General features: G+C 34.9%; 1 protein-coding gene and 1 pseudogene across 1 annotated transcript; both read left to right on the top strand.

Annotated features, from left to right (window-relative positions):
- Positions 1 to 7058: 7058 nt before the first annotated feature.
- Positions 7059 to 9236, top strand: LOC143634135 (zinc finger CCCH domain-containing protein 30 pseudogene; annotated as a pseudogene).
- Positions 9237 to 13692: 4456 nt separating this feature from the next.
- Positions 13693 to 14397, top strand: LOC143634189 (vinorine synthase-like). The gene has a single exon (XM_077102345.1). It carries the CDS (start codon positions 13693 to 13695, stop codon positions 14395 to 14397), a length of 705 nt encoding a protein of 234 aa, XP_076958460.1.
- Positions 14398 to 15153: the final 756 nt, after the last annotated feature.

Here is a 15153-nt window from a genome sequence, read left to right as displayed (position 1 = left end):
AACTTATGTCTTTTGATGATAAATTTCAAGTTCAGTCCTTAATAGATATAGAGATAGTTTACATGAAAATGACGTAGTTTAAGGGTAATACACCTTTCCATTTAGAAGAATAAAACAAACAAACTCTAATAAGCAGTATAGTATCAACACATGTAAAACTTATAGGTTTGTCAATATATTATGTTCTTTTGTTAAAAACAAGCTTAATGTTACATTTTTGTTAGAACAAAGCATTACATTTCTTTTTAAATTAAACATACAATATATTATCATGGGTAAAGTTAAAACACAAAGAACAACAAAAATGAGAAGGATGAGAAGTAATCTAATCCATTGATCATAGATTTAAATGGTGGAGATTAATTTAAGAAAATAAATTGATAAAAAGGGCATAAAGTTAATAGCACGCTTTTGTTGACTTTCTATCTCCACATACAAGACACATGTCAATTCCCTCACCATTTTAAAACGTCCATAACTTTTCCATGCAACATTATTAAAAAAAAAATTTCACCATAATAACAAGCGTTTTTTTATCTTTAATATGAGTATCATATTGTTTATAAAAATAAAAAAAAATTAGTGGGTTTTTTTATATTGTGTTATTGATTGTTCATTATGATTTTTAATTTAGTTTTTCTATGCATTGTGTTATATATTTTGGTCATTATGTTATCAATTAATACTCATATTAAAGATAGCAATTAAAAACAAAGATTACGTCATTGTGTCTTTTTGTTTGTCATTGTGTCTTTGTGCTCATCATTTCTCTTACTACTTATCATTGTGTTTTAGTCATTGTATATTACGTTCAAGTCGCTATGTAATATGTAGTTTCCATTGTGTTTTACGTTTCAGGTCATTGTGTTTATGTATTCACCATTGAGCTTTACGTTTCTGGTCATTGTGTTATATGTATTCATCATTGTGTATTACGTTTCATGTAATTGTGTAATATGTATTCGTCATTGTGTTTCATGTATTAGATAATTTGTTGTTTTTTTATCATTATATTTATGTATTAGATAATTTATTGTTATTTTATCATTATATTTACGTATTATTATTACACAACCATATTATTAGCAATTAAAAAAAATATAATGATGATTTGAAAGACATAATGACGAAAAAAACACAAAAACAAACAGAAAGATACAACGATGAAAAGACACAATGACACAATGACGTATTTTTTAAAATTTTTATATAACAAAATGATACCCATATTAAAGATAAAAAAACGCTTGTTATTATGGTGAAATTTAAAAAAAAAATAATGTTGCATGAAAAAGTTATGGACGTTTTAAAATGATGAAAAAATTGACATGTGACTTGCATGTGGAGATAGAAAATATGTAGTATTATTTTTATGCCCCTTTACCTTCGGTCCCCACTTGACATGTGTCAATTAACTATGACTTCTCATACTTCTCATTTTTGTTAATTTTTATAGAATAACTCAACCCTATTATCATTTACTAAATTCAGATAATACAGTTATCTTATATGTTGATTTTAAAATTTAATTAGGTACACGAATAATAACAATAATAATAATAAATTTAATAAAGAAAGAAAAAGACATGAAATGCATAATCCCGCTTTAATGGGTAGGCGTTTCTTTCAACAAAATAAAAGGAGGCATTATATATGAATGAAGTACAAATGCAACCCCTACACATTTGAAGTATATAAAATGTTACACCTTCACCTTTAGAACAAAAGGCAAACCAACCCTTTTATTATGGCATGCCGTGACGGATCCAGAAATTTTAACGACGGGGGCACAAAACGAATCAGGTAAAAGGATGGGTCAGGTCAAAATGAACGAGTCTACCGGTAATTACGGAGACCAATGCGGAATAATCTTTTTGGGGCCCTTTTCTGATTATCATTAAGAAATTTTATATGGTTTTTATACCGAGATGATTTTGTTTTTCTTCTTAAAGAAATTGTTAAGGGTTCGTAAATGAAAACCAAACATAAATCAATATATACAATAGGTTAAATAAATTGCGTCTTGTATTGTTAATACTTACAAATTTGCAATAACATTTTGGTTTTAGTTATTCTTTAATACTTTTAAATAATATTTTTACTTACGATAAATGCCTTTTATTAAATAAAGTTTTAAAAAATGAAAATATATACATGTATAAATTTATATATATAGATAAACAATAAAATAGTTAAATGCAAGTTATGCAATATAACAAACAATATAAAATTTTAATATGTATACGGTTTTTAAACTTAAAGATATTTTTTAAGAAAAAAATTATGTTTGTATACTCGTGGTTTGTTGCTTCCATCAATTTGTATATAAATTCGAAACCTTTAACACTTTGAATACATATTAATTCCAATTATATCCGTTTGTATACAAGTTCCAAACGGAGTTAACCAAACCGTTAAAACCCCCCCACATGAGGGATATTTTTGTCTATTCCAATAAAGCCGTTTATGCTTTAAACCGTTCATTTTTAAAAGAGCAGAAACGAACATGAATATGTTCATTTTTTTTAAATGAACAAGAACATGTTCAATTTTAAAACGAGCGTACGTGAACTCAAAATTTTGTTCGATTAAGTGTTTGTTTTCACTAAAAGTTAAATACACACCTACGAACGTGCTCGTTTTCGATTGGTTCGTTTACATGCCTACATATAATGTTGTAATTAGGCCAACGCAAAGAAGATAGCAGTAGATGAATTTCTATAATAGTTTGGCAATAGTCAAACTGTGTTTACAAGATTTAAATAGAACATAATTTATTTATATAAAGAGAAGGCGATTCTGATATAATCTAAACACAATTTGAAACCACATAAATGTGGTATAATTAAGGTTCACATGTTCATGATCAACAGTTGACCTTTTGGTCAAACTATTGAATTAGTGATCTAATTACCCATTCAAGCATCTATCAAAATGTTAAGTTCAGATTTTTTACTTCAACATAAATGTGACAAATATATTGCAGCAATTAAGATATATATTGCAGCAGATCATATATTGCATAAATATATTGTCAGATTTTCATGCATAATGTCAGTTTTTTTATACACTACCTAGTAGACTAAACTGAAAAAATGGAGCAGGCTTACACATTGAACTTTCACTAACAATATACCATTGGATACCTACAATCACAATTAACTTTCACTAACAGTAGCATAAAGACATTATTATTTCCATATAATGCATTCTCTTTCCCTAATATCATTAAAAATCAAAATCAGATCATAAGGTTTAAATATTGTTGTTTAGGAATAATAATAAAAAAACTAAACAATATATTTTTGTAATTGGCTTAAAATTTTGAATTGGTTTGATATGAAATTTGGATTTATTTATTCTTTGAATAAACGAAAATATCCCTCATGTGGGGGAGGTTTTAACGCCATTGGTTAACTCCGTTTGAAACTTGTATACAAATTGATACAATTGAAATTAATATGTATTTAAAATGTTAAATGTTTTGAATTTGTATACAAATTGATGAAAGCAACAAATCATAGGTATACAAATAGAATTTATTTTTTTTTTAAATAAATTAGAGGTCACGTGACACAGTGACAAAACTATATGTCTCGGGAGTCGGGAGTGGTAAAAAGGAAAAAAAAAGAATTAAATATGAGCTATTAACATTTAACCCTTAATTATTTTTTTACCCACTCGTCGCTCGTCTCCTTCATCCTCCTCCTTCTACCCTTACAAGTTATCTGCAATTAAAATCCATGTTGTTGATGTTAGTTTCTCTTCTCTCTTCACACTTTAAATACTTAATGAGAGACGACTTAGAGTTCAAAGTTCAAGAGAGCTTCCCCGTATTATATTCCGGTTAACATAAAATCCGGCGAAAGGAGGGTGGGCACTTGAGCTTAAACACGAAGATCGGTCTATTAACTACACTAAGAATATGAATGAATATGGATTGGACGGTACCCTCACTTGGCCATGTCTCCGCCTCTGAATTGACATGTCTTAATAACTAAGCTATACCGTCAATAGCGGTGGTATCTCGATGGTATCACGGTTATCGGTCCTCACGTGAAATACTAGTCAAAATACCAGTCAGAATATCGGTACCGATAATATTGACGATATTGACCGTGGTTTCACCGATGTATCACCAGTATTTATTATATCGGTGCTTTAAGTCTTAATTTTCAACTTTTAGTGTTTAATGTTAGTGTTTTGAGTCTTAATCAGTTCCTACTTGCTACAATTGTTAGTGTTTTCCAAGTTGCAAAGGGAAAAATTGTTAATCGTAAGAGAGTATACTGAATTGTTAGGATGCATGATATTAAGATTTAACGATATCCCACCGCGATAACCAATATCTCAAATATCGGTCCTCGACCGATATCCGATATTTTTTCGCATTAACTGCTTAGTAACTAAGTGAATGAAGTTTCTTCAAAAAATCTAATCATCAACATACAAAGTTTGGTTTATTTTTCATGCTGAATATGAAACATAACCTAAATAAATAGCAAAATGTTTGTTTTTATAATATCCGTGATTGAGATGTGAACGCAATCAGGTAAAAAGTTTGCAGTAAAAACATAAAAAGGAGTTTCTTAATGATACACATAACAAAAACCAAATACATATGTAATAAAAAATTATCCCAAACGCCTTTATAAAATTCTAAACAACCGTCATGACGAATGGTAAATCTCTTTTTAACATGTTTACATCTTTCGTTACCACTAGAGGCATACAAAGTCGGTTCGATTTATATGGCTTAACCATAACCAAGCTTTGGTTGGAAGAGCTCGGTTACGAAAGATTGATATAACAATAACTGTAACCATGGGTTGGTTTACCATCTGTTATGAGTCGGTTTCGGTTAAGTTCCATGAATTGTCTAATGTATTTGTTTTTCATTAAACTAGTTTCAAATCGTCTGGTTATGATGTTTCAAGCTCAATTACAAAGAATTAAAGCTAAAATAAATTTAAATGACATAAGCCATAAACGAAGGTATAAAAGATAGAAACAGTCAAATAGAGATAAAAATATTGAAAAACATAAACATACAGGGTTCTGTTCAACTTCACTTAAACTCAGTTGACGAAGAAACATTAATCTTAACCATAACCGAATGTTCGATTTATCAGATTAACTTAACCATAACCGTTAAAATTTTGTTCAATTAATAGTTTTGATTACGGACCTTACGGTTCAGTTTTTGCTCATCCCACGAAAACTTCAAAACTTCCGAGAATGTAATGTAATTTTTTAAAGTCCCCATATCACCATTTGTTACAAATACTCACACCCACCATGAAACTTATTATTATTACACTCAATTGTAAGAATAATATTATTTCAGTTGAGGAAGACAGGGAGTGAGTGCATCGAAACTGGCGAACAAGCTCTTCTCATATTACTCTCACTTTCTTCAGTTTCTAGTTTCTACATCTGAAAATTACCAAAAAGCCCCTGAACTCTCCGACGACGTCGTTTAGCACAATTCCGGTAAGCCTGTAATTTTCCGGCGAACTTTTTATGCGATTTTTACTCCAATCATCGGTTTTTCGGATACCCTTTTGAATCTTGTGTACACCCATGTGTGTCCGTACACCCGAAAAACACGCACACTGTGTGTTTGACCGGCGTTGACCGGCCGGTTCTTGATGTATGAACACCGGTTTTGTATGATTTTGATGAAGTTTTTGTTGTTTTGATTGGTTGGGGAGTGTGATTATTGTGTCTTGATTGACAAGAAATGATATTGGTGAAGCATGGTGGTTAATTTTTGAAAAAATGGTGGAGTACAAGTTGTTAAGCGTGTGGTACAACTTGATTTTTGGTGGTTTTTGTTTTTTTTTTGTTTTCAAAATTTTGATGTTAATCTTGTAATGGGATTTTGGGTTTCTTTAAAAGGGTTTATTGGTATCAATTTCTGAATAAAGATGCAAGCTTTTGGATTTGATTTGACTTTGGTCAACTTTCTTGAATTTTCATTGTTGTTTTCAGGGATGAGACTGTAAAGGTAGCATTACCGATACCGAAAACGAGTTAAACCATATAGCGAATACTATACCGATCGGTACTGGTACCATTGAAAATACTCAAGTGAATGGTACTGACACTGAAAACATGAAAAAACAAAGTACCGTATCGGTGTTCGGTAAAAAGATGCCCATCCCTAGTTGTTGACTTGTTTCCCATGCATTCTTGATGATTAATAACCAAGAATCATGGATTCTTATTAGGTTTTCAAAGATTGTTTTTGAGTTAATTTACATTACTCTCTTGTTTTTATGGAAAAATTTGATGGATGGTTTGGTGATCAATCAACACTATTTTCAATACCATTAAATCTAACAATGGCCCCAACTTATTTTCATCCATTTTTGTATAATAGTTTTAGACTTTTAGTCTTTCATCTTGTCTGCATCTTTAATTATTCTTGTTATATTAGTTATCACTCAGCTACTTCACTTTTGTATATGACATTTTTAATGTGTTAGATGTAACAATATGCATAGGGTTGGTGAGTTATAATAAAAACCAATGAATAATTATTGTTATTACCTTAAAGGCACAATAATAAGCTTAAACTCACATCTCAACACCAGTAAGCGTGTTAGGTTGGCGGGTTGAATTGTTAAACCCGAACGAGACCTATATTTTAACCCTAAACTTCACCCACTTGAACCTGAACACGGCCCGTTTAACACATTCATCTGAACATATGTAAGATTCAAGTTGTAAATGTGTTATTTGGGTTGTAAAAAGATCAGTTAAACATGTTAGTGGGATGACCTGTTTAATTTAACAGGCTGACGGGTCGACTCGTTTAACTAAAGGGGTTAAACATATGAACCCGAAAACACGAACTGTGTAATTACGTTTTTAAACTGGTTAGCCTGTACACAGCCCGTTTAAGTATTATAGTTCTTGTTTCTTTGTTGGTTTATCATAAAAGTTTCAATCTTTAATCTTGTTTTCTGGTTATAATGTCTAGCAGATCAAATCATGGGCTAGGTAAATACTTCACCGTTGACTATTATCGTTATTATCCTCTCACTAACAAGCCAACATGAGTATTGAGACCAAAGATACTTCTGCTACTTTACTTGAACTTGCTGCAAATAACGACATCGAAGGGTTCAAAACCGCGATCGAATCCAACCCGTCTTGTATTGATGAAGCTGGACTGTGGTACAGTCGTCAAAAGGGGTCAAAACAGATGGTTCTTGAACACCGAACCCCGTTAATGGTGGCAGCCATGTACGGAAGCATTGATGTTATGAAGTTAATCCTTTTGCAATCAAAAACCGATGTGAATCGCCTATGTGGCGTTGATACCACCACTGCTCTTCATTGTGCTGCTTCTGGTGGATCTTTAAATGCTGTTGAAGCCGTTAAACTGTTGTTGGGCGCGGGTGCTGACCCAAATTTGATAGATGTTAATGGGCTTCGGCCCGTCAATGTGATTACCATTTCACCAAAATTTCCCGGTATGAAAAAGATGCTTGAGGAGCTTCTTGCCAGTGTTGGAGGTGAAATTACAGTTGTGCCCTTGTCGGGCCCGGAACAGGAAACTGAACCGAAAGAGGAATGCCCAGTTGATCTTTCACCAAATTTTCCCCAAAAGACCCTTGAAGAGCTTCTTGGTGGCGGCGAAGATGAAATTACCGGTTTGCCCTTGTCTAGCTCGGTATTGGATTCGGGCTGTGACAACCCGAAATGGGAACACTCTGTTGACACTTCACCAAAGTTTCCCGAAAAGACCCTTGAAGAGCTTCTTGGTGGTGGCGAAGGTGAAATTACTGATTCGACCTTGTCAGGCTCGGAATTGGATTTGGGCTTTAACGACCCGAGACGAGAATATCCGATTGACCCGTCATTACCCGATATCAAGGATGGTATATACTCGACTGATGAGTTTAGAATGTACTCGTTTAAGATCCGACCATGTTCACGGGCCTACTCGCATGATTGGACCGAATGCCCATTTGTTCACCCGGGTGAAAACGCGCGTAGGCGGGACCCACGAAAGTTTCATTACAGTTGTTTTCCGTGCCCCGAGTTTAGAAAAGGGACATGCCGAGGAGGCGATATGTGTGAATACGCTCATGGGGTTTTTGAATGTTGGTTGCACCCGGCTCAATACCGGACCCGTCTCTGTAAAGACGGGCCCGGTTGTAACCGACGGGTCTGTTTTTTTGCTCACACACGAGACGAGCTTCGCCCGTTGTTTGTGTCAACAGGTTCCATGGGCCTGTCACCTCGGTCACCAGCAGGGCCGAATGCACTGGATTTCTTGATGGCCCCGGGCCCAGTTTCATCTTTTACACCTCCAATGTCGCTAAGTGCGAATGGTAACTGGGGTCAACCGAATGTCCCATCATTGCATTTACCGGGAAGTAATATTCAATCGAGCCGGTTAAGATCGTCTCTTTACGCTCGCGATATCGATCAAGATTTAAACTTTCAGCTGTTAAACGAGTTAAACAGGCAACAAAGGATGATTTTAACCCCGACAAAACTCGATGATATATTTGCAGCCGAGAGCTTGTCTCCTAGGTTTTCAGATCAACCCATTTTCTCACCAAGACATAATTCTTCGGTTTTTAACCCGTTTCAGCAACAACAGAGTATGTTATCACCGATTAATACGGGTTTTTCACCGAAAAATACGCACTTTTCAGTCCAGTCTCCCGGGAGGATGTCCCCGAGAAATGTTGACCGGCTTGACCCGATGTCGCCAATGGGCTCTCGTGTCTCTATGTTGGCGCGGGAGCAGTTTAGGAGTTTGAGCTCACGGGAACTCGGGTCAAGGTCTAGTGGTGTTATGGGTTCTTTGGTTGACCCGTGGTCAAAGTGGGGTCTGGGTCACGAGCTACCCGATTGGGGGGTTGGTGTTAATCCGGACGAGTTCAGTAAGCTTCGAAGATCAACTTCGTTTGAAAGTGGCGGGAATAATGGGGACGGGCCTGATTTGTCGTGGGTCCAATCGCTCGTTAAAGAAACGTCATCGGAGGCGGTGGCGGCTCATAGCGGTGAACCTGGCGGCAGTGGCGGCGGCGGCGACGGCGACGGCGACGGTGTGAATTCTAACTCACATATTGGACAAACTGATCAGTCTGCATTAAGTGAATGGATTGATAAAATGCAGCTTTGAGCATATCTTGTAGGTTAACAAAATTTTAATTTTTGGTATTGATTTTTGGGCAACAAAGGAGTAATAACAAATTAGTTTTTCTCTATTTGTTTGTTATAATACAATCAGAAACTATAAAATTCAGGAAATTTTATAAAAAAGATATTAATATGCATTGATGTAAATTACTAAATTGCCCCCCTTTTACCTTTTGCTTGAGAGGAGGTAGGGGTTAAATGTGTTATATAATTATGTCTAGTGAAGATATCAAGTGTTTTGGTCTTTTTGAGACTTAGAAGGTGGGGGTGAGATCATGATAACCAATGTAGCAATGATTTCAATATATATTATTTATTTGGATTATTACTATATAAACTAGTTGCTATCAGCCCGCGCGTTTTGGTGGGAATCTATCGGTTTGATACGTTATGTTATTGGTTTGGGTTGTTGCGGTGACGACTTCTTTTTGCGTATGGATGCATAACCACAAAAAGTTAAGTCGGAGTTTAGAAAGATTTTGATGTAAAACCATGCAAATTCGAACATTAGCACCGAATGCAAGGAACTCAACCACTCCGGCAACACATGGTTTTGTTTTAATCTGTCTCAGTTGATATTTATATTAAAAACCGATTTCTTGGCACAAACTTGAAAAATGCAAGATTAGTGTCTGCTATAATTACTGAGGCCACTTGAAACATGATATGAAGTTCCATGTAGAAAAATTTATAGTGTTTACTAAACCGAATTGTGTTAATTTTTGATATTATTGAAATATGATATGAGTCTTACAAGAAAGCAATTCGATTTTGAGTTGGTTAGGTTAACTCGTTTTATAAATAGGCTATGTTTGAGTTGTAAGAAGAGTAAATAGATTGGCAAGTTGTCACTTGCAGATGATTTATCGTCGGCTAGAACTGTATTAGTACTTGCCAATGGTCATTAGAAAATACTGTGACCGGCGTCAACTTGGCTCATTAGCGGCAAGTGTCATTAGTGGTAACCGATTGGAAGCAATTGATTAGCAACATGTGAGAACCGAGCCCCGGTGCGGAAGCGTGAATAATGGTCGTTATTAACGGCGGAGCTCGGATCTGAACTAGGATCGAACCGTATTCGCTCTTGAAAGGGTGTTATGGACGGATGAGTGGTGTTTGGGAGAGAGCCTGAATCGATTACAATAAACAATAAGCTAGATGAACAAACATATGCAATCGATTCACAAAGATAAAGAAGTGGCAGTATGATTTCATTAACCAAAAGATTGTCATTACAAAGCACTCATACATACACACATACATACAGTAAAGATCAGCCAATCCTGGAGGTGGCGGCTCTCTCTAAGAGATAAAACCCTAGATCTCACACTATACACAATACACTCATGCTAGAAAAATTAACAAATACATCTATTTATACTAGTCTAGCATGTATTGGTCTTCAAGCCATCCACCCTTGGTTGAGACCAAAAATATTAATTATTTTTCACTCATAATAATAATAATTCGATGCGTCGGTCTAAAATATAAGTCCTAACACAACAACTTGGTCGTGAGTGGTAATTGACACGTTAGTGGCAACCTGGTCATAAGGTCATCAGAATGACAATTAATATTCAACAATAACTCAATAGTTATTGTTGATGGAGTTTTTACTAATGGTTTTATTGTTGCTAATTTGGTATATCTAAATAACTTTCGACATTCGTAAATGCCAACTGACACGCTCTTTCTCGAGGAGTTGCTCGTCTCAACTTAACAGTTTTGAAGGCTCTTCAAGTACAAAAGGAATGCCTTTAGTCTAATTTTAGTGCACACTCATTAATAACAAAACTTTTACAGTAGAAACTCAATAAATTAATACTCGATTATTTAATAAACTCTTTAAGATAATATTTTTTGCCGGTCCCGACTCGGGGATAGGGTACTAAATTAATAATTCGCTAAAATTATAAGATAATACATTTTTGATAATTTCTTTAGACCCCATATAATATATAAATTAATAATTCCTTATATATAGCATATTACATGAATGATTTATGAAGGTTTCTTGAAAAATGACTCAATTGTCTTTTGTTTTTTGTTGAAATCAATTTTCCCTTGAATCTCGTCTCTAATTTTCCTTAGCATGTTAAGAACTTCTGGTGTTGTTTTCTCATAGCTCAACAAGAAATTGTTCAATGTGATTGCCGCTTTAATAACTTCGTTTCGCGAAGGGGGCTCCATTGTAGAACTTTCATCGTCTTCTTCATCGATATCATCTTTATTAATTCCAATAACGCTTTCAATAATTTCTCCATTGAACACAAGAAGCATAATAAGGTGGGAGATTGAAGGTTTCTTTCAAATTGGGCCGTTCATTTGATATACATGCATTGTATACAATAATTAAGTGGAAGCTTGAAAGGTGTTTGTAAATTAAGTATTCTACTATAAGTTAATAAAATATTAATTAATATATAAATTAATAATTATTAATTTATCGATTAATTAATAAATTTTGGTGGTCCCAAGTGTATTATTTTATAGAGTTTCTACTGTATATCCGTTCTAGTTTTCTGTTAAATTTAAAAAATGAAATCAGATATATCAATGTGGCAGTGATCTTTACAAGATTCACCGAGACATTCACCCCCTTTACAAATTATAAAAACGAGAAAAATTATGGTTTTCGTCCCTACGGCTTGTTCGAATATGCAGTTTTAGTCAAATAGTTTTAAATCTGCGATTTTCGTCCCTGTGTTTTCATTTCACTTGCAATTAAACCCGACCTCACTAACCCCGTTAAGTCTAGTCGTTAAATCCATCAGCGTGCCCCTCACGTGAGGCACGGTTTTATCCTTTTTCTCCCCCAATAAACCCCAACCCTAATTCGCAAGTCTCATCACGTGAGGGGCTGAGGTGTACTTGAGGGAAAAAGGACAAAATTGCCCCTCACGTGAGCAGCACGCTGATGGGTTTAATAATTAGACTTAACGGGGTTAGTGGGTCGGGTTTAATTGCAAGTGAAATGAAACCACATGGACGAAAATCGAAGATTTGAAACTATGGAGCTAAAATCGCATATTCGAACAAACCACATGGACGAAAACTACAGTTTACTCTATAAAAACCTACACGGATAAGTATATCTTTTCATTAATCAACATGATTTACACCCACTTTTAAAGAATCAATATGATTTCTTCAAACCTTATGATTTAGCCATAACTATTTTTCATTTGTATAATAGTAAATGAGATTATGTTGAAATTAGTGGGTTATTGACTTAAGAAAATAACATATGTGACAGAATTTTATTAAATCTCTAAAGGTTGATTTGAGTCCTTGTGATGGTAACTAGCATTTGTTCTTATTCTATTAGATTCACAAAGTACAAAGTTTCAATCTTTTTACACCTTTGCTTAATGCTTAAGCATCTCATTCCCAACTCCACGTATTTATTTTAACAAAAGTAAGGATGGACATTCTATTCTTAGATCAAAGGTAGGGGCGCAAACGGGCCGAGCCGCTCGTGAGTTATTTGAGATTGGCTCGTGAACAAATTCTTGATTGAGCTATGCTTAAACAAGCCCGAGCTCGAGCCTAAAAATAAGCTCGCTTAATACACGAACTCAAGCCTGAGCTTCATTTATCGAGCTCGAGCTGGCTTGCGAGCTTAGACGGGGAAATTATTTATATAATATATATATATATATATATATATAATGTATAAAAAAGTAACCAAATAATATATATTATTTTTTATATAAATTTATTATTGAATATATATAGGGTTAAATTATCATACAACAATCCCTAACGTACAAAAACGTACGTGAATTACGCTCAAGCCAAAAACATAACGCTCAAAGCCAAAAACAAAAATGCTTAAAGCCAAAACACAACAAAAGCTCAATTGAATTCCAAATCCTAATATGCTCAAGGACAAACCAGTTACGCTCAGGTCAGAAATTGATTCAACTGAAGATCCTGATGTGTTTGTTTGGATGAATTGATGATCGAAGTTTAATTGATCAATTGCTAAAACAATTGCTTAAACACAAACCTGAGAACCAAAAGAAAGAACGCATTGTCGAGGTAGGTGATGGTGACGGAGGAGTCTTTAATGCTGACGATTGGTGGACCTGTGGCAGTGGAGATGGCTTGGTGGAGTGGTGGATCGGTGGGGATGGAGGTGGAGATCGCGGAAGCATATTTGTGATTTAGGGTTTTCTTTAGATCCGGGGTTGTGGAAGTCGTGTACGTTTTTGTATGATAATGATTATTGTATTCTATCTTTTATCACTCTATATAATTATAAATGTATAAAAATTAATTAACAAATGATAAACGAACCGAGCTGAAGCTCTCCTTGATTAAACCTGATTAAAGGGCAGCAAAGCATTTACTTTAATCAATATGTGGAAGGAATCTCAAAATTCTCCACATTAATTAGTTGACAAGAGTGCATGTACTGCTATAGATATTTGTTAATATATATACCAAAAGGTGAGACTAGAGGGTGACATATATAAAAAGTATCTACATATGCATTGCAACTTCAATATTGAAAACAATATGGTGATGAACACAACTCACAACAATATTTCTAGTGAATTAATCAAACCTTCTTCTCCAACCCCATCTCATCTCCAGACTTATAATCTTTCCGAGCTTGATCGACGCAGCATGCACGAGTATATGCCACTAATTCTCTGCCACCACCCAAACAATGAAACTTGCACCTTAACCCCTAATGACAAAGTCCAAGTGATGAAGACATCATTGCCACATAGCCTAACACGATACCATCCGCTTGCCGGCAAGTTACACATGCCAACGTCGCCTTATGTTGATTGTAACGACGAGGGAGTTGTGTTTGTCGAAGCCAAACACGATAGCCAAATGAATATGTTACAACATATAAGTGAAGATAATGACATTGTTGGCCAACTTTTTGTTGATGGCATGTTTTGGGAAAACTCTACTTATGTTGAGAGTCTTTTAGGGGTTCAAGTCAATCACTATGAGTGTGGTGGAATCGGGGTGGCGATTAGTTTGTCACACATGATTGGTGACGGTTGTACTCTTGGCTCGTTCGTTAGTCATTGGGCTTCGGTGGCACGTTATGGTTCCATTAATCACAAAGAGGTAATGCCTCTTAACCCTCATTTTGTTCAATCCCCAAATATTACCAAGTTTGTTCCACTTGAAGTTTCGGATTTGTTACCGAGGCGTCCAATGCTGTCACACAAAAGTTCGTGTTCCCTAACTCAAAATTAAACGATCTCAAAAATAAGGTTGTCGCTGAAGGTGGATCAACACTATCTATAAACAATGTTACACGCGTCGAAGCATTGACTTCTCTACGTTACAAAACCACAGTGGCAGCAACCACTAGAAATTCGACGTCTTTATTTAAGCCGTATTTTTTAAATTGTATCGCTAACATACGTAACAAATTTGTCCCAAAAACTTCCCCAAACTACGGTAGGAAACTACGTCGCAAGTATGGTGGTCACGACACGACACGAAAGTGAAACTTCATTAGGTGTGTTGGTTTCCAAGATAAAAGAGCAAAAGATCGAACTTGAACGACTAGAAAACGTGCAACTCGTTAATCAACGAGAACATTTGATTCTGAAAAATATAGTGGATGAAGATGTTGAAAGTGTTGTTAAAAGATCCTTTCTCGTTCCTAGCTTATGCGGGTTTCCTTTTAACAAAGTCGATTTTGGATGGGGAAATCCGGCAGTTGCAAGTATGACGTATAGACATGCGAACCGAGCAGGTTGTTACTTGATGGATGCTCCTAACGGAGATGGTATTGAAGCATGGGTGACTTTTGATGCACGAGACATGGAAAGATTTCATAATGATAAGGAACTGCTTTTATTTAGCCAAAATTAATGAATAAGATATCGCGTGTTATAGAAGATACACATTGGAATAAACCATTGTATTTGATTTTGGGTAGTAAGGGTAATAAGGTATCATGTTTAATGTCCAAAGTATATCAATAAGGCTTAAGATGCATGA

Source organism: Bidens hawaiensis, unplaced genomic scaffold, assembly GCF_021521415.1.
Source record: "Bidens hawaiensis isolate Kalapana, Puna unplaced genomic scaffold, B.hawaiensis_p1.1 tig00007028_1, whole genome shotgun sequence".
In the NCBI taxonomy this organism is placed as follows: domain Eukaryota; kingdom Viridiplantae; phylum Streptophyta; class Magnoliopsida; order Asterales; family Asteraceae; genus Bidens; species Bidens hawaiensis.
The sequence above is the reverse complement of the archived record's forward strand: the minus strand, read 5'-3'. Positions and strand labels throughout refer to the sequence as shown.

Excerpts from the sequence above, each read along its gene's own strand:
- LOC143634189 (XM_077102345.1), top strand. The coding sequence starts at position 13,693 with ATGGTGATGAACACAACTCACAACAATATTTCTAGTGAATTAATCAAA.